The sequence below is a fragment of the Amphiprion ocellaris genome, chromosome 23 (genome assembly GCF_022539595.1).
Source record: "Amphiprion ocellaris isolate individual 3 ecotype Okinawa chromosome 23, ASM2253959v1, whole genome shotgun sequence".
Lineage (NCBI taxonomy): Eukaryota > Metazoa > Chordata > Actinopteri > Pomacentridae > Amphiprion > Amphiprion ocellaris.
Window position 1 is genome coordinate 636,797 of NC_072788.1, and position 21,380 is coordinate 658,176.

Sequence of the window (21,380 nt, forward strand, 5' to 3'; positions counted from 1 at the left end):
AGCTATCTGTAATTACATTATGACATGGTAGAATTCCAGTTTGAAATTTCAACAACATTGTTTTGACTTGACTTGACTTCAGACATAATTTAAGATATCTTAAAAAAAAGACAATGCAGGTGTGTTGGGTTAAGGGGGAATAAAGATCACATCCAGCCAGAATTCTGCTGCAGATATCCACATGTTCACTGCAGACGTCTGTAATGAGAAACACAAGAAAAACAAGTGATGTTATTTGTCCAGAAAGAAAACAATATTTTTATCTGTAATGACAGTTGGGCATAACTGAATTTTTCTATTTGACTAGCATTAACCCTCCTGTTGTCCTGCGGGTCAAAATTGATCCGTGTTGAAGTTTTAAAATGTGGGAAAAAAAAATATTTTCACAGTCAAACTTCTGATGTCCACATTTTCAACATTTTTGGGAAATCTTTGAACATTTTTTGGTGGAAAAAAAGAAATGTTAAAAATGTTTCTTAAGAACATTCACAAAAAAATCAACCAAAATCCAATGAATTTGACTGGATTTTGGTTGATTTTTATGTGAATGTTCTTAAAGAAAATATCAGAAGTTTTACTGATATATATGGAATCACTTTAGATATTTTTAGGATTTTTTTGGAAGATTTTTACTCATTTTTTCAAAATATTTACAATAATTTTCTTGCCAAATTTGGAGAATTTTTTAAAAATAAAACTTTTAAGGGAAACTTTTAAGGACTTATTGGAATTTTCTTTCTGAAGGTTTTGCAAATTTTCAGAAAACTGGGGAATTTTTTTGCTGATTTAAAAAAATTTTTTTTTTAGACAAGGACACTATATTTTTGGTGCTTGTAAATGAAGACAACAGGAGGGTTAATTGAATAACAGATATGTGTAATACAGATCTAAAAGTAGAAATTAATTATAAAATGACCTTGCATAGTGACCTGCTAACATTTTAAGCTACACTCAAATGTGTTTTGGCTTAACAAAAAAATAGCGCATCAGTTTGCATTTTTTTTTTAATTGAAGTAGTTTGTAGAGTGCAAAATAAACTCTGGACCTGGAAAGAAATGTTCTGTAAATGTAACCTGAAGTTAAATATGCAGGAGTACAGATAAAAACCAGCACTTCAGTTTGGTTGAGCCTAAAAGCCAGCTGGCTGCAGGAAGTTGCAGATTGTTTTAAAACAGCCTGAAACGTTGTTTGTGGTCAGACTGAAGAACCGCTGCTATAGAATCAGAAGAAATGTCATTTTATTTCCAGTAATATGTACCTGCCTACAAGACACCACTTCCTGTCAGCGTTACCTCCACAGATGAAAGCTGCCTATTGCTGCTGTTCTTGTCTTGTTTTTCACTGCTCCTCTGTTGTCTTCTTAGTGTCATCTGCTAGACCAGACCAGTGGAGCTTCCACCGACGCTCACCGTGGATGTACCCCTCTAGGGTGGGTCGGAGCTCCAGAGGTGAGCTGTGATGGTGATACTTGGGGTAAACAGAGATGGGTTGCCATGGATACACGTGAGCATCAGTGTCAGGTACGATATTTGTCATCTACGCAACATTAGACAGAACAACCAGTGAGATATGATGTATGGTAACACACATAATAAACACATTAAAGACTAAATGTAAAGTAGCAGCAGCTCATCAAACTGTCCAAATAACTAACAGCCTTGTTTAGTCAGTAATTCCCAAACAGTGGAAATTCTGTCAACGTGTTATGATAATCAAACTACAACTTTACCAACAGTAAGATTAAAATATCCTGACAGCTACCTGAAGGACCCGAGGCTCATCTGTGTACAAATACCTGAACTGCAGCTAATAAACCGTAAATAGTAAAACACTTTGTTGTAAATTTGCTGTTTAAAAACTTGACTTTAGTGGGTTATTTTTTTCACTTCTTTTGTGATGACAAAAATATAAAAAATGGTGACGTGATCTTGACCAGACAAGCGTGTTCCCTCACATACATTAGTTGTCTGAAAACACATTTTAGTCATCGTTGATGTCACTAACCCTCCTGTTGTCCTTATTTACGGGCACCAAAAAATATTGTTTTCTTGTCTGAAAAAAAATTTAAAAATCAGTCAAGAAAATTTCCCAAATTTCTGAAAATTTGCAAAACCTTCAGTAAGAAAAATTCCAATAATTCCTTAAAATTTTTATTTACAGAAGAAAGACAATTCTTGTGAATATTTTAAAAAAAAATCCTAAAAATATCTAAAGTGATTACATAATAATAATAATAATAATAATAATAATAATAATAATAATAATAATAATAATAATAATAATATTTTCTTGAAGAACATTCACAAAAAAAATCAACCAAAATCCAACGAAATTTGCTGGATTTTGGTTGATTTTTTTGTGAATGTTCTTAAGAAACATTTTTAACATTTCTTTTTATAAACACTGTAATAAGTATCTGTACAAACAGAACCATCATCTATAAATATAATTACTTCACAGATATTTGCCATTTTTTGAAAGAAACAAATAATTATGAATTGGAAAATTGTACACGATTTACACATTGTCCCTTTTTATTATGTTGTTGGACAAATTATACACAATGCACACATTTAAAACATCTGTATTTCTTTTTCAAATAATAAGGGAAATTCTGTATACAACTGATAGAATTTCCCTCCTGGGATTAATAAAGTCAGTGTAAGTCTCAGTAATTTGTTCATTTACAGTGTGTTTGTGTAAAATGACACGTTTTTACTGTATTTGAAGCCACTTGTAATGATAATTTTAGAGATAATTGCATTTATTTTCACTGTTACTTAGAGTTTTTGTAAATGATATTTTTTCTGGAACCGTTGCTATCAGATTTCAGCATTTTTTTTGGTTTGTTTTTACAGAGCTTTTTCTACAGTTGCCACCTATTAGAGTGTAGTATAGAAACCACTTTATGATTATGTGGTCCTGTCTTGTCCTGTATTATCGTCTCGGCACATTTTTGTGTTGGTTTAAGTTGGCAGAGTTTGTGTGGCCAGAAAATAAAGAGCACTCTGTGTGTGTGTTACTAGCCCTTTAAGCCAGCTGTGATTGAAAGGGCAGTGTGTGTGTGTGTGTGTGTGTGTGTGTGTGTGTGTGTGTGTGTGTGTGTGTGTGTGTGTGTGTGTGTGTGTGTGTGTGTGTGTGTGTGTGTTCATGAGTCAGCTTGTGCACTCTGCTATGTGTGTGTCGGAGAGAGAGAGAGAGAGAGAGAGTTAGAATGAGTGGGGCGAGCGAGACAGCTGAGCGCTGCAGCTCCTCTGGTCGCTCTCTCAGGCCTCATTCGTCACTTCTGTGGATCTGTGTGCACTTGAAGGATTCTCGTTGGATCTTGGGACGGCTGTACATGGACCAGAGCCGTAGGATCTGAGTGTGAGCCATGCTGAGAGTGTTTATTCTATGTGCGGAGCGGCTGCAGACGCCGGACAGCGACGTCAGCGACGCCTACTGCAGCGTCACCTATGAAGGTACGGATGGAGTGTGTCTGCAGTATGAAGTTAAAGTGAATGTGAACAGCTGAGAGGTTATTATTGGAGTGTCGAGCCAGTTGTCTGTGATGGGGTGGGGCTGAGACAGAAAAGGGTGACAGAGGGAGAGAGGGGAGCTGAGGATGGGACACAGGATGAAGCATGGTTGTGTTTAGAAGCTCTCATTCAGTAGAGTTTATCCTCTGAGGCCCCGCAGGCTCCCCACAGCCCGACACACTGCCCTGAAAAAAGACAAAAGCTGCAAAGAGACTATAGAGGGTCACCAGAAGTAATCTCTTTCAAAAATACTGCAATTCTGTAACATTCATAAACTGGAAAAATAGCAACAAATATGTGTAAATATTTCTAGTTTTACCCATAATTGCCTGAGTTGTTTGTTGTTATTTTAGTAACAAACGTCTGTCAAATGATTTTTGCTGATTTAACCCTGTAAGACAAAAAATAAATAAAATGAGCATAAAATAAATAAATAAATGAAACTAAAAATACTATTAATAATACTCATTGTATATACATACATATATATATATTTATGTATATATATATATATATATATATATATATATATATATATATATATATATATATATATATATATATATATATATATATATATATGTATTCAATTCAATTCAATTCAATTTTATTTATATAGCGCCAATTACAGTCAAATTGTCTCAAGACACTTTACAGAACCCATATGCCTGAACCCCCAGAGCAGCCCTAAGGAGACAGTGGCAGGAAAACACTCTTTTAACAGGGAAGAACCTCGAGCAGAACCCAGCTCTTTATGTGGGGGAACCATCTGCTGCTGGCTGGACGGGTTGAGAGGAACAGAAGAGGTAGAGAGGAAGAGATAGAGGGATGGAGGTAGAGAGGTGGGGGGGGGGACACAAGGACCATAAAACAGCCACACATCTGAAGCATGTATGTGTATATATGTTATTATTAATATTATTATTATATGTATATATACATACATATATACACATATATACATACATATATATGTATGTAAAAATACTATTAATAATACTCATTATATATACATACATATATATATATGTATATGTATATATATATACATATATATATATATATATATATATATATATATATATATATATGATGTGATATTTTTGCAGCAGTTGGTTTTACAGGATTAAATACAGTAAAAATTGCACACTTTTACAGTAAAATGTAATAGGATGAAATACTGTAACTAATGTTAACTTATGAATTATTCTGTAATTTAACAAAACAGGAAACATCTGAAAAAAGCACATAATTACAAATTAAACTTTTTATTTAACAGCATACCTCACTACGTTGGGTTTGTGGCTGTGTTGGTTGAACTGAAACTCTACTAAATGAACTGAAATTTCACTCTGTGCTCCTCAAAGATGGTCCGTTTCTGTTCAGTGAAACATCTGCACCCCTTTTTTTTGGACATGTGCAGATTGCAGTGATTAAGGTTTATTTATACAGCACTGGGGATGTCCTGGTCACCATATTTGGCCCCGATCTGATTTAAATGTGTCATGAACTCATGACACGGTGAGTACAAAAGTCTCCCTGTGCGATATAGGCCAGAGCCTGCAGTATGCAAACACACAAACACACAAACCCACACACAGATACACATGGAACAAACCACATCAGTAATGCTAGTCAGTATAGTTTAGGAGTGCGGAAACCAGCAGTTTCACAGTATTGTTTTTGAATTTGTTGAATAAAAAACACATTTCTCAAGAGAGAGTTAGCAGTTCTAGTAGCACAAGATAGCAATGTTGCCATGGCTACCGTGGCGGTGGAACCAATCAGCCAATCAGAAACGACTCTTAAACCCACAATACAACATTTTGTGAACACAGAAGCTGCATCAGTTGGGATAATTTTTTTTTGCGTAAGAAAAACATTTATTTATAAGTAGCATCATTTAAGGAACATATGAGTCCTCAGAATCAGCTGATTGTAAATCACCAAAAACATTAATGAAGCCATGCAGAGTTTTACCTTCATACTGTTAAGATTTTCAGAGTTACAGGTCCTTTAGGTACATAGAGGTGGGTCCATGTACTGACGAAGTTCTGAAGCTCAGAAATGATGGAAAAAAGTCCATTTTTAATGGTCTTTTTCCATCATTTCTGATCCTCAGAACTTCATCAGTCCAGCAGATAGAACCATGACATTTAGGAGGAAAAACACTTCTGAGTTCTGATAAAAACTGCAACTAAAATGCTTTAAAAAGGTGGAAAATTACCACAAAAAGAGACCAAACTGTAAAAAAGGGGCCAAAATTACCACAAAGACACACAAAATCACTACAAAAGAGGTAAATATACCACAAGGAGACACAACATTTCCACAGAAAGATGCAAAATTACCACAAAAAGAGACCAAACTGCCACATATTGATGCAAAATCAAGGCAAAAATGGGTGAAATTACAACTGAGAGACACAAAATCTCAACTAAAAGAAGCAAAATGACCCCAAAGAACCATCTGGTTCTTCATCTCCAGTAACTTTATCAATGATCAGAGTTCTATCTTCAGACTGGGAATATTTCCAGAGTTCCATAGAGGTGGGTCCAGATTTATCACTTTTTAATGGACTTTTTCCATCAGTTCTGATCCTCAGAACTTCATCAGTCCAACAGATAGAACCATGACATTTAGGAGGAGAAACACATCTGAGTTCTGATAAAAACTGACACCAGATCAGTTTAAATCCATCCAGGTGTCACAATCTGGAGACTAAATCTTGACATTTTGAGGTCATTTGGACATTTTTTTTCATCATTTTAAAACAGATTTTTGAGTCATTTTGGACAATTTTTGAAGTAATCCTGCTCAATTTTAGAGTCATTTTGACAGTTTTACATCCACTCCAGGTGCCACAGTCTAAACAGTAAATCTGGTTTCTGTTCCTTTTTTCTATAACCAACTTTGGGCATCAATACTATGGGATGTATTATAACTAGAACAGTGAAACTGCAGCAGTTTAATGTCTATGCCAGCCGCAGAAACAGTCATTGGTACCCTGGATATACTCAGATCCTTAAAATGCAGGACAAACAAGCTGAGAAACAGCTTTTTCCCACGATCCATCACACTTCCAAACTCAAAAATTTTGATTGAGGGAAAACTTATTTTCCCAAATGTACATTTTCTTGAAGACTTCTCTTCATTTGAGTCATTTTAGAGAAGTTTTTGATCTTTTTGGACACATTTTTACTCATTTTAGAGATGTTTTTTGTCATTCTGAACAAGAACTGAATTGTTTTTTGAGAACTTTTTGTCATTTTAGACAAATGTTGAGTAATTTTGGACAAATCTGGACAAAAGTTTAGTCAGCTTGGACAGGTTTTGGGTCATTTTGGACAAATCTTGAGTCACTTTGGAGAAGTTTTAGTCTTTTTAGACAGTGCATTGTGGGTAAACTTTCCAGGTTCATATCAGCATGTGTGATAGGTGGTTGGTCAGAACAAGTTCTAGACAATGAAAGGAGCATTTTTACACACAGAAGATACCAGGATCATCTCATAGACATGATTCACTCTGTGACATTTTCCTTCCTTTTTGAATACAGACAGTTTTGACATAATAGATGCAGTTTTACTCTTGAAACTGTGATATATCTCAGGATATTCATGCTTGAAGCTGATTTTTTAAAGAAATGTTGCTGAACAAAAGTCAGATTTAGTCTTTAGATCAGATGGAATAACCTACATAACTATTTTCCAGATCAAATTCAAACCATTTTTCCCAGAATTAGTTGATTCTCATAACTGACTCCCAGCCGTAGTAAGAATTAAATAATATCCTCCAATGCACCTGGACTGTAATTTACAGTTTAATTAGCCTCTGACTTCATTCTTGTTTGGCATCATGATGAAAGCATCAGTGAATATCCCCTGCTTCCTCTCCTCTGTGGCTGATATCTGATATTTATTCTCCTTTAACTCGTCGGCTGCTTCTGGAAGGTGAATACTGTCTGTTCTGTAAAACTGCTGCATCACTGCTCTCTATCAAAGCTCATTACGTTTAAATGCTGTTAAAGCGGAACAGCTAGAAGATAAGGAAACATCAGATCATATATATATATATATATATATATATATATATATATATATATATATATATATATATATATATGTACATATATATATATATAGATAGATAGATAGATAGACTATAGATAGATAGATAGTTTATTATTACCAATTTATTTCTGTAATGGCATCAGGTTATAAAAAAATAGCTGTTTTAATGAGTTTCAACTGGGAAATTTTGGTCTTTAGGGTCCTGAGTGGACGTTTAGATTTCAAAATTCCACCAAAATACGTTTGTCTAAATCCATGCCACATACATTAAGACAGCTGAAATTTTCAGCAAACCCAAACTGAACACAACAATAACGTCCCTGTGGTTTCAGTTGCTTTGTTTGGACTTCTAATCTCCTGAACATCCCAAGAGACTCTTACCTCTGAAGGTGACGCTGGCCAGAGGGTCGAAGTGTTTCAAGTTGTTGGCTCGCTGAAGAACGCAACGTAACATCGCAGAAACCACATCGCAGAAGTGGTTCAGTTTTACTTCACCTATCTCCTGATAAGACAGTGTAAGTGTGTGTTTCCTGCTTTTTGACTGCAGGTGGCGCTGTGTCCCTGTTCATGTATTTGTATTTATGTGTCAGAGGGTTTATCCCAGCCTTCCTATTGGCTCGTAAAGGCCGGCTCAGGTGGCGTGAAATTTTAAAAAGTTAAAAAAAGGGGTTGATAGCAACAGACAGTCAATGACATAATCTAAAACTCTTTAAATTCAAGGAAATTGCGCATCATGGTTTTTGAAACTTGTGGGTAATAAAACTGCAGGATTTCTGGAGCTGTCTTCATCTTGAATGGATCTCCAAACCTCGAGGACATGTCTCATCCCAACAGACCGAATAAAACCCTGTGAAAGTGTTTTTGGATCCTGCAGATGCAACACCGTAAAGTCACCTTTAGTTACGTCTTCACAGGTTCAACAGGATTTTGAAAGCAATCGGGTGCTTTATTCTCTGAAGAGCAGACTTCAGAGTGAAGGAATTTCTGGCAGCTTACTGAAAACACTAGATTAGAATCAATGCATAAAATGTACAAACAGACAGAGTCAGATTGGGGAGGGATTAGTCTAAGGAGAGACAGAGGTGGAGCGGGATTAGTAGATAATGTTGTGGCAAATATTTGGGCGAGATAGGGAAACAACCATGAGACAAGAGAGGAAAGCAGCACAGGAAATGTAGAGATTTCCTCTGGATGTGAGGTGTATGTTCCTGACATGCTTACTCATTGCCGTCTTTCCCTACGAGCGTTAAAGAGGGTCGGAAAGAGAAAGAAACCGGCTTTTCCAAGCTCTTGTTTTGCAGTTTCCAACCCAGACAGATGCTCTGAGACAACGTGGGAACATAATCAGTGGATATTCAGTTTTTGCCTTTTTTTTTAGATGCTTGAACTTCCATTTAGCCAAATACGGACTTCAGTTACTGAAACAAAGCGAAGAAAGAAAGAAGAGCTTGTCTTTTCCTACTCATTGGTCCTTGCTCTGTTCATTTGTCGGTCTTAATTGGCTTCCGTTGGTCATGTAACCCAAAGTTCCCTCTCATGTGGTGACCTGCATCACCTGTCAGCCAGACGGATTCGATTCCTTCCTTTCTGAGCGACTTCTTTCAGCCTCACATCTTGTAGCCGTTGGGACGCTGTCAAGGTTTCTGCGATGTTACGTTGCGTTCTTCAGCGAGCCAACAACCTGAAACACTTCGACCCTCTGGCCAGCGTCACCTTCAGAGGTAAGAGTCTCTTGGGATGTTCAGGAGATTAGAAGTCCAAACAAAGCAACTGAAACCACAGGGACGTTATTGTTGTGTTCAGTTTGGGTTTGCTGAAAATTTCAGCTGTCTTAATGTATGTGGCATGGATTTAGACAAACGTATTTTGGTGGAATTTTGAAATCTAAACGTCCACTCAGGACCCTAAAGACCAAAATTTCCCAGTTGAAACTCATTAAAACAACTATTTTTTTTATAACCTGATGCCATTAAAGAAATAATTTGGTAATAATAAAGTATCTATCTATCTATCTATCTATCTATCTATCTATCTATCTATCTATCTATCTATCTATCTATCTATCTATCTATCTATCTATCTATCTATCTATCTATCTATCTATCTATCTATCTATCTATCTATCTATCTATCTATCTATCTATCTATCTATCTATCTTCACGTTCTTATATCACCGTATTAATTAGTCTTTCATTTTAACAGTTAATTGTGTAATCAGTCAGTGAAGTCTCTAGATGTCTTGTGCATTGTTTTATCCACACTTTCTTGGAATAAACACTATTTTTAAAAAATCTGAGATGCTTAATGACTAAAATGTAATTTCAGCACAGGACAAATGTCCACTCTGCTCGATGTAGGTTATCAGCGAATTGATTATTGATTGATAATGCTGCATTTAGTCAGAATATCTTTCAGATTTTACATCCCAAGTTTCCTGCCACAGATTCTGTTCTACCTTTACGACATCTGTGTGACACTGAACATGAACACAGAATCAGGCTGAGGTTCATGTTGATGCCGATCAGTTAAAAATGTCTCGCTCGACCCTGATCCTGATCAGGACACCCCCAGTTTTAACTGTTGGGACACCACATGGACTACCTGGCCTCAGCAGCCGTCTGTTTTTCCATCAGTTTGTTTTTGTTCTTTCCACGAGTCGACGTCTGCCTCCTTAATGAGGTGAGCTCTGCTCATAGCTTCCTGCCTTTGTCCCAGCATGGTTTCCTGGTGCCATCACACGTTTGCATCACCCTCTTAAATCAACCTAAATTTAACTTGAATGGTTACATCCAATCCATCATTTTAACAGGAGACCAGATTAACTCTGTGTTCCTTCTCCTGTTCCTTAGGTTTGATCATGTAGTCTTCTTCATTTTCCACTAACCTCTGGTTTTTGATGTAGTGACTCTGCAGCTTTCCTTTTTGTAGAAAATGATTCAGCAACTAAAAGAACAACAGACTGAGACCAAACTAGCTGCTTAGTTCCTCTTTTTGTAGCTGAAATATGAAGGATCTTTCTCTGTGGTCTGTGGATGGTGAATTAAAACACTGATTGAAGGATGTTACTGTAAAGTAAAACAAAAAGAGATGAGTTCATGGCTTTTTGCAGAATCTTTGTTGAGGGTGGCAACAAGTTCAGGAATTTAGAGCAAAGAAAGAGAGAGAGAGCGTTTCCTCCCTCCAGAGAACAGATATCATGTCCATTTATAGAAGTTAGAGATGACAACAGAAGAGCAAGAAGCTGTGAGAGGAGAGAGAAACTACTGCTGAGTGAAGGAAAGAAAAGAACAAGTCTGTGAAAAACACTAAAAACCTGGCAGTGAGGATGTCACAAAAAATAAATACTTTAAAAAACATGCAGTAATGTAATGTTCAAAACCTGTAAAACTGTGAAAATGAACATGACGATAAAAGTACAGTTGACCACTACTAAAATCATCCAAAATATTTTTGAAATCAGTTTTAATGCATTGCAAAAAAACTAATTACTGCTTGTAAAATACAGATGTTTGATGTGATTTTGATTCTTTTTTAGGGTTATCAGCTAAGTTAATACTAAAATACCAGCAAATTGATGAAAAAAATGTGGTTAAAACCGTTTAGAGGGAATGATAGTGTGATTATTGCAACCTGTAAGCGTTGTCATGCTCTTTAAGATCATTTCTGTGTCATGTTTTCTCTAGAAATGTCCCCTTTTTAATCCTCCTGTCGTCCTGCAGGTCAAAACTGACCCGTTTTAAAGTTTGGAAATGTGGAAAAAAAAAAATTTCACAGTGAAACTTCTGATGTCCACATTTTCAACATTTTTGAATATTTTTTTGGTGGAAAAAAAGAAATGTTAAAAATGTTTCTCTAAGAACAGTCACAAAAAATCTTTTTGAATGTCGGTTGATTTTTATGTGAATGTTCTTAAAGAAAATAGAAGTTTCACTGATATATATGGAATCACTTTAGATATTTTTAGGATTTTTTGGAAGATTTTTACTCATTTTTTGAAAAATATTTACAAGAATTTTCTTGCCAAATTTGGGGTGATTTTTTAAAAATAAAACTTTTAAGGGAAACTTTTAAGGAATTATTGGAATTTTCTTCCTGAAGGTTTTGCAAATTTTCAGAAATTTGGGGAATTTTTTTGCTGATTTTTTGATTTTTTTCAGACAAGGAAACAATATTTTTTGCTGCCCGTAAATGAAGACAACAGGAGGGTTAATAGAAAGATTTCTCTGAGGCATTTGAGGATAGTTTTAGTTTATTACACTGAACATTTTTGCGGAAATGCAAGTTGCTCTGACCCCTCACTGGGTTTTAATGCCTTGAATGCTAACATATAGACAGTTTACCTTCTTTCTTGCTTGCTTGTGTCTGCAGGTGTATATGTGATTAAATGCGACAACGTGTGCTGGTGTTTGTGTGGTTGAAGGCAGGATGTCCGGCCAAAGTGTTGTTATTGGAACAATAAGTGTTGTTCTCCGGCAAAACCAGAAACACAAACTGGCAACCCTCAGCTGGTCCATTCCTGCCCGCTGCTAATTATAGTCGGTCACACACAAACACAGCATTGTCCTGTAGCTCTCATGACTTTCTGGTTCCTATTCCAGATTTAGTAAAGTGATGAAGGCGCAAAGGTGTTGGGAAAAGCCTGTTTCTGGTAAATGCATCTTTATACAACCAGGATGGTGATGCAGCTCAACATTCTTCTTTCAATGCTGTTTATGTGTGTTTTCATGCATCAGTACTGTTTTTATAGTGTTCTTCATATCAAAAAAGCCAATTAATTCAGTTTTTCTTCTTGCTTTTTACATCCTAATTCATGGGAAAACAAGTAACGGAGAGAGAAACAAGCGATATGAACTGTTACCTGTTGGACCTCACGTACAAACTCAAGAAGCTCACACTTTACTCCTTTTAAAGTGTTGGAGCCATGCAAAGTTTTACCTTCAGACTATGAATATTTCCAGATTTACAGACCCTTAAAGTACATAGAGGAGTGTCCAGATTTAATTCTTGTTACATGACTATATTAGACCATTTTTTCCTTGGTGTCAAATGTGTGTAAAAATGCTCCTTTCATTGTCTAGAACTTGTTCTGACCAACCACCTATCACACATGCTGATATGAGCCTGGAAAGTTTACCCACAATGCACTGTTTAAAGTTTTCTCTGGTGAATTATCAGAAAACAGAAACACATCCAGAGAACCAATGATTGTTTCTAGGACTCTATGACATTAAACTGCTGCAGTTTTACTGTTCAAACTATGATACATCCCATAATATTGATGCTGAAAATTGGTTAGAAAACACCAGAAAGCAGTGAAAAAAGTCCATCAGTTTCTCAAATCAAAGCTGGCATCTTGTAACATGTAGTTCTGTCTGACCAAGAACCCCAAAATAATAAACATATTCAGATGGACGATGCTGCAGGAACTTTAGTCCTATTTGGTTGATTTTCATTGAGCCAAATTTGGGGTTTTGTTGCAATTACACTTGTTTTATAGTAATTTTGGTTGTTTTTGCGGTAAATTTGGCTGTTTTTGTGGTGATTATGCAAGTTTTTGCTGTCATATTTGAACGTTTTAGGGTAATTTTGGCTCTTCTTGGAGTGAGTTTTTGTTGTAAATTTTGGCCATTTTTGTGGTGATTTTCCAGCTTTTTTAGTCACTTTAGTCACAGTTTTTACCAGAACTCAGGTGTGTTTTTCCTCCTAAATGTCATGGTTCTATCTGCTGGACTGATGAAGTTCTGAGGCTCAGAAAAAGTCAATTTTAATGGACTTTTTCCATCATTTCTGAGCCTCATCCCTTCATTAGTGTAAATCTGGACCCACATCTATGGACTTCAAGAACCTGGAACTCTGGAAATACTAATAGTATGAAGGTAGAATTTTGCTTCATTAATAAAGTTACTGTAGATAAAGAACAAGCTGATTCTGAGGAGGTCAGGGGGGAACTTTTAGCAGATTAGGTAGATTTTTTGACCCCATGCTCAATGCAAACCAGATGTCATCTATTCAGTCTTTGGCCTTAATTGCAGCACAATTCATGTTGTATTCATAAAACGAAACATAAATCTGTTTTCTCCACGTACACGCCCTGACAAATGTTTGCTTTCCTGTTTTCTCCACAGTCATCACCCACTATGAGAACACACACAGTAACACAATCACTATTTCACACATACACACGCACGCACGCGCACACACACACACACATACACACACACACACCAGTCGGTTCATACACTCACCCATACCTACGTAAGTGTACCTCCGCTCCTGGAGGATTTCTTAAAAACATCTCCACCCTTCCACAGACGGGTCGAGAGGTTATGCTGTAGTTGTGTGTGTGTGTGTGTGTGTGTGTGTGTGTGTGTGTGTGTGTGTGTGTGTGTGTGTGTGTGTGTGTGTGTGTGTGTGTGTGTGTGTGTGTGTGTGTAGGTGTGTGTAGGTGTGTGTGTGTGTGTGTAGGTGTGTGTAGGTGTGTGTGTGTGTGTGTGTGTGTGTGTGTGTGTGTGTGTGTGTGTGTGTGTGTGTGTAGGTGTGTGTGTGTGTGTCAGCTGGTATCTCAGTTTGGATCTCAAAGGCAGGAAGTGGCAAAGCATTAACTTCCTGGTTGGCACATTTTCTGTCATGAGCCGAGAATAGAACAGACTGGAAGGACTGAAAACCTAAGTTTAGACCGGCAGTGTGTGGGTCTGTGTGTGTGTGTGTGTGTGTGTGTGTGTGTGTGTGTGTGTGTGTGTGTGTGTGTGTGTGTGTTGCTGCATTTGTGGTTCAACAGAGTGTAGGAAATCGGGATGTTTTGGTTGATTTGTACTGATTAAAACAACTTTTCTTCATGTAGGCTTAAGGTTTAGGTTCTGGCAACAAAGTAAAGGGTTAAAGTCATAATATCTTAAATGTCAGTGATTTAAAATAAGTTCTGTACTGTTTCTGAGCTGGGTCATTCCATTTGAAAATCAAATCTGAATAAATGTTCTCCCCTGATCTCCTCAGAATCAGCTAATTCTTTGTCTACAGTAACTTTATTTAATGGAGCAAAGTTTTATCATCATACTATGAATATTTTCAGATCAGTTTTACATCCACTCCAGGTGTCACAATATAAACAATAAATCAACATAATTCAATAAATCAATTCAAATCTGTCATATCAATTCATATCAATTTCTTTTCCTAAAATTTGGCCTAAATTTTCTCATATTTGTGTAAAAAACTGATTTCTCATCTGTTCCGATTGCCTTTTTCTGTTAACTTCATCATGGATCTTGGATCTTGTGGTTTTAATTGAAATGTCTGAAAATTTATTGAAGAATTATCTTTAAATTTTGCTCAGGTGTTTGTATTCCACTGAGGAATAACTTCAGTCATCCTCTGACTCTTCATTTAGCGCTATCCTCCGGTCAGAACTAATAGACTCTTACTTTTATTTCTCTGTTTACAGGCTTTCTTTTATCACTCCTAGCTTTTCATATCAGACAGTTTATTCATTGTCTGTGTTTTCTTTCATGTGGAAACAGCATCTTAATCTGTGTGGGAATCAATTCCTCGTTTTGACGCAAAAATAACTGGAAACACTGACATCGGTCCCCGGAGTGATCACTCGCGTGTGTGTGTGTGTGTGTGTGTGTGTGTGTGTGTGTGTGTGTGTGTGTGTGTGTGTGTGTGTGTGTGTGTGTGTGTGTGTGTGTGTGTGTGTGTGTGTGTGTGTGTGTGTGTGTGTGTGTGTGTGTGTGTGTGTGGGATGAGGGCTCTTCAACAATCGGAAATCAAAGCTCAGAACTTCATGTAACAGGAAACCACAGAGAGATAACACATAAAACAATAGTGTGTTTGTAGCTGCTGTTTGGGAATGCAGTGAGTCAAAATGTTCTCAGGACTAATTATTTAATAATAGTTATTACCATTATGATTTAACCCTCCTGTTGTCCTCATTTACGGGGACCAAAAAATATTGTTTCCTTGTCTGAAAAAAAAATCCAAAAATCAGCAAAAAAATTCCCCAAATTTCTGAACAATTGCAAAACCTTCAGGACGAAAATTCCAATAATTCCTTAAAAGTTTTGTTTTAAAAAAAATCCCCCAAATTTGGCCAGAAAATTCTTGTAAATATTTTCAAAAAATCAATAAAAGTCTTCCAAAAAATCCTAAAAATATCTAAAGTGATACCATATATATCAGTAAATCTAGTATTTTCTTTCAAAACATTCAGAAAAAATCAACCAAAATCCAGCAAAGTTCAATGGATTTTGGTTGATTTTTTTGTGAATGTTCTTAGAGAAACATTTTTAACATTTCTTTTGTTCCACCAAAAAATGTTCAAAGATTTCCCAAATATGTTGAAAATGTGGACATCAGAAGTTTCACTGTGAAAATATATTTTTATCCACATTTCCAAGCTTTAAAACGGGTCAGTTTTGACCTGCAGTACGACACGAGGGTTAAAAAGTGGTTGTAGAAATCACAAATATCACCTGAGTGTTTCTCTCAGTTTGCTACGATTAGGAAAAGCTTTTCTGTCAGCAGAGTTCGATTTCACACCTGTACTCTTTATCGTGTGCTCTTTAAATTATCTGTATGTTAATATCAGGGTTTCTCTGTTTGCTTCAGGGTCCAAGAAGAAGACGAAAGTCATCAAAAACAACCCCAACCCAGTTTGGAACGAGGTGAGTCGTCCACATCACCTCACATTCTTCATTTACTGTTAGGAGACGCTGCTGCAGTTTCAAACATCTCTAAAATATGTCTCTCATGGAAACTTTTTGATGAACAGAATTTACATTAAGACTTTGTCAGTGAGGTTTTGGTATGAAGATACATGAATGTTTTGTCAGCCTGAATCAGAAAATGGAGACGTACAATAGAGTTGTTATTTAAAAAACACATTCAGAAACAAGAAAAGCCCTCAGAGAGCTCAGTCCTCCTCCAAGGCTGCTTAGTCCCCCATATGGCAGAAATACAGCATTTGTTTATTAGTTATTGATGATCAGAAATATCAGCACCATAGAATGTGTCTATTTAGTTTTCAGTGTTTTTATAATTTTCATTTTTTTCTGACAGATTTAAGTAATTTTGGTAAATTTCTGAGTCATTTTGGGAAGATTTTTTGTCGTTTCTGACAACTTTTTTGTAATTCTGGAAAGATTTTCTGCAATTTTGGATCATTTTCAAGTCATTTTGGATGATTTTTACAGCATCTTGGACAAATTTAGTGTCATTCTGCAAATTTTCTGTGATTCTGTATCACTTTTAATCATTTGAGAGAAATTCTGACTGATTTTGAATAATTTTCCAGTCATTTTAGATTATTATTTTTATTATTTATCTGAGCAAATTTTCATTGTTTTAGATCATTTATGGAAAATCTTCTGTAATTCTGGATCACTTTCAAGTCATTTTTGGATCATTTTTGAAGCCTCTTGGACAACAAGAAAAGCCCTGAGAGAGAGCAGTCCTCCTCCAAGGCTGCTCATTCCCTCATATGTCAGAAATGCAGCATTTGTTTATTAGTTACTGATGATCAGAAATATCAGCACCATTTAATATAGATGTTCCCACAGACACAATGACCTTGCTCTGAGCACAGGCATGTGTTCTGCATGTGTATGTTATGTACAGATACCGGATCACGTGACCTAAATATGTAGCAGGCAGCAGGAATTGATGGGACTCAGAAACACCCCCACAATTTAATCAGTTGTTCCTTGGATCATTTCTGACGGATAAGTCCTGATAAGTCCTCAGTGGTGGATTTGTAGTAGGATCACAATCATGTGATCATGTAGTGTTCACTGGTTGTCATGGTTACAGTGAGGCCGTGCTGCTATCTGGCAATGATAACAGAAATCTTTAACAAATGTCCACACTTGTCTAAAATTATTAGAAATTTGTCCAGAACTTGCTAAAAAAAAATGGTCTTTTCCTGTTCACAATCTGTCCAAAATGAGTTAAACATCTAGGATGGCTGAGAAGGGTTAAAACATGACTAAAAATGGGTCCAAAATGACTTTAAAATGTCTTCACACTATTAAAATTTTCTTTAAAAAAATAGGAACAACACATGTTGAGCTGAAGTATATTTCAATATAGAAATTAGATATTGATACAAAATAACCCAACAAGTTTAAATATTAAAGTTAAAACACACAGTTTTATTTATTATGCAGATTAATGTAATTGATTCAAATACTAAGGTTAAAACCCTATAATATTAAATATGATACACATTAACCTGACCAACTAATACTACATTTATGAGCATACAGTATTATTTATTATACAGTTCTTTCTATTTATGTGGTTTTCACATAAATTCTGATTACTATAAATATTTACAGGAAACAGGGAATCGATGAATTTACTTTGATGAATTCACAAACAGCAGATCCATCTCTCTGACTTCTAATTTCCAGGATTTTTGGACGTTAACTCTCATGTCAAACCTTAAGACCTTTTCTCTTGTGAAGATGTGTTTTATCTGTTCAGATTTCTTCCTATAACATCTCATTTTCATGCTCTAAAGTGGTTTTCTGTGTCTCTGTCAGGGTTTTGAGTGGGACCTGAAGGGGATTCCTCTGGACTCTGGAGCAGAGCTGCACTGTGTCGTCAAAGACCATGAAAAAATGGGCAGAAACAGGTACAAATACTGGAATCACCTGCAATTAAATATTTTGTGACTGGGATTCATGCGTGTTGATGATGTTTCTTGTAGAATCGAATCTAATTAATGTCCTCAGAGATTCTTAATAGTTGTATTTCTGACATTTTACACAGTGTTCACCTAAATATACCCATAAATGAACAAAGTTAGCAGTTTGATGGCAAATATGAAAAAAAAACACTGTAAATTTTTTAAAAATCTGAAAGCAAAGGTGCCAGAAAAAAACAGTGGAATACTGTAACTGTTTGAAACTCTAAAAACTCTGAAAATAACAGCAAATATCCATAAAATAATATTTTCAGCTAATTTAAATACAGTAAAATTGTGTCATTTTACAATAATTTATTACAAAACAGCAAATCCCTGTTTGTAAAAATACAGATTTTTGATGTAAATAATGTCATATTTACAGTTTTGACCAGTTTTTTTTCACAGTCAACATGCAAATTAATATTTTTTTCTGTAAGATTATTAGATATTATCTGTAATTTAACAAAACAGGACCAATCTGTAAAATCAGAATCAGAATTAGGACAGATTTATTTCCAAGCAGCTTTCCACATACAAGAAATCTGAATTGCAATTACGATAAACAGTAATTTAAAGTTTAAAAAGTCAAATAAATAATTTATTTATTTTTATCCTCGACATACATAATTTTCCTTTCAAATTTTGTGTTCGAATACTGTAAAAGAAAAATATTTTTTGCTAAAAATTCTGATTTTTGATGAACATTATTTACAGTTTTGGCCTGTTTTTTTTCACAGATAACATAAATTAATATTTTTTTCTGTGAGATTATTAGATATCACCTGAAATTTAACAAAACAGGGAGATCTAGTCAAATAAATTATTTACTGTTTTTCAATCCTCGATATACATACTTTTCCTTTCAAATAACGGCAAAATCTATTAAATATCAATATTTTTTGTTGATTCAAATTTAATAAAAAATATTTTAAAAGTGTAATTTTATGTTCAAATACTTTAAAAGAACAAATTATTATTTGTAAAAATTCAGATTTTTGATGGACATTCTGTACAATTATGACCTGTTTTTTTCTTACAGTCAATAAGATTTTTATTAGTTCTTATCTGTAATTTAACAACGCAGGGACAATTCATAAACAACAGTAATATGATGAAAAAATACAGTTAAAATGTTAATTTCTTAGAGTGTTTAATATGTTAGTAGTTACCAACCAAAGGTCTGACAGCCAGTCCACCTCAGACGAAGAGGAGGGCTTCAGATAAATGTGAGAGCAGCTCTGAGCAGAGGAATGGATTCCAGTGGTCCCTTCAGAAGGTTATTTTTGGCTTGTTTAGCTCCATCCAGGCATCATGAAAGGAGCAGGTCATCCTCTCATTGTGGTTTTATTCAGCCGTGCTTCCACCCATTCACCCTCCCATGTGATGAATGATTGATCCATCCATTCATCTGCTGCACGCCTCATTTATACCAGAAATACAGTCCATGGTGTGGATGCTGTGGATCAGCTGTAGGAGCCTAAAGTTAGCAATGTTACCATGGTTACCATAGCAGTGGAACCAATCAGCCAACCAGAAATGGCAATTTTCTAAGAGATGTAATGCTGATGTTACTCTCAAGCCTGAAACCTTAAACTCTTTTCAGTCATTTTGGACCAAATCTTGAGTCCCTTTACAGAAGTTTTAGTCTTTTTAGACAAGAATTGAGTAATTTTGGACAAATTTGGTTGAAGGAAAACTTCAAATAATTTTCCAATATGTACATTTTCTTGAAGATTCCTCTTCATTGGAGTAATTTTTGAGAAGTTTTTGTTAGACAAATTTTGAGTAATTTTGGACAAAAGTTTAGTCAGCTTGGACAGGTTTTGGGTCATTTTGGAGAATTTTTGAGTCATTTTAGGGAAGTTTTAATCATTTTAGACAAGAACTGGGTCATTTTGAACAAATTTGGTTGAGGGAAAACTTAAAATAATTTTCCAATATGTGCATTTTCTTGAAGACTCCTCTTGAGTCATTTTAAAGAACTTTTTGATAATTTTGGACACATTTTTACTCATTTTAGAGATATCTTTTTTTTCATTTTGGACAAGAACTGAATCATTTCTTGAGAAGTTTTTGTCATGTTAGACAAATTTTGAGTAATTTTGGACAAATTTGGACCAAATTTAGTAGGCTTGGACAGGTTTTGGGTCATTTTGGACAAATCTTGAGCCAATTTAGAGAAATTTTTGTCTTTTTAGACAAGAATTAGATCCTTTTGGACAAATCTTGAGTCACTTTGGCAAAGTTTTAGTCTTTTTAGACAGTGCGTTCTGGGTAAACTTTCAAGGCTCATGTTTGTATTCCTAATTGTTCTCCTTTAATAGTAACAATAATAATAACTGTATTTGTATAGCACCTTTCAAAACGCACAGTTACAAAGTGTTTTACTAAATAGAAGTAAAATCATATAAATAAAAGTAGCAGTTAAACAACAAAACTGAGTTTTAAGAAGTGATTTAAAAGAAGACAGGCTGTTCCAAAGTTCGGGGCCCAACAATGTGAATGCTGGATCACCTTCAAAAGGGCCCTGATGATGGATCTGCATTACATTAAAGCAACCATTAACCATTAAAACAACATGCTGACTGAAGCAGGCGACACACGATTGGTTCAGTTTGTCCAGAAGAGTTACATGACAAAGACGCACAGAAGCAGAAAATTAATAGAGAAAGTTGAAAACCACCTTTGTGATACCTGATATCTCTGACTGGGGCTTTAGTTTTTCTAGATTTAACCCTCCTGTTGTCTTTATTTACGGGCACCAAAAAATACTGTTTCCTTGTCTGAAAAAAATCAAAAAATTCAGCAAAAACATTCCCCAAATCCCTAAAAATTTTCAAAAACCTACAGGAAGAAAATTCCAATATTTCCTGAAAAGTTTTATTTAAAAAAAAAAAAAAAAAAAAAATCCCCCAAATTTGGCAAGAAAATTCATATAAATATTTTCAAAAAATTTATAAAAATGTTCCATAAAAATCCTAAAAATAGTGAAATTTGCTGGAATTTGGTTGATTTTTTTGTGAATGTTCTTAAGAAACATTTTTAACATCTCTTTTTTTTCCACCAAAAAATGTTCAAAGATTTCCCCAAAATGTTGAAATGTG

At 35.3% G+C, this 21,380-nt stretch overlaps 1 protein-coding gene across 1 annotated transcript in view; it reads left to right on the top strand.

The window, feature by feature from the left end:
• Positions 1-3,217: 3,217 nt before the first annotated feature.
• dysf (dysferlin, limb girdle muscular dystrophy 2B (autosomal recessive)) overlaps positions 3,218-21,380 on the top strand; it is a 135,488-nt gene continuing 117,325 nt past the window's right edge. Inside the window, exons 1-3 of the mRNA XM_055007930.1 lie at positions 3,218-3,461; positions 16,197-16,252; positions 18,131-18,222. Of these exons, the coding sequence (XP_054863905.1) occupies positions 3,374-3,461; positions 16,197-16,252; positions 18,131-18,222 (236 nt within the window). The 5' untranslated portion in view covers positions 3,218-3,373. The remainder of the gene's footprint in view (positions 3,462-16,196; positions 16,253-18,130; positions 18,223-21,380) is intronic.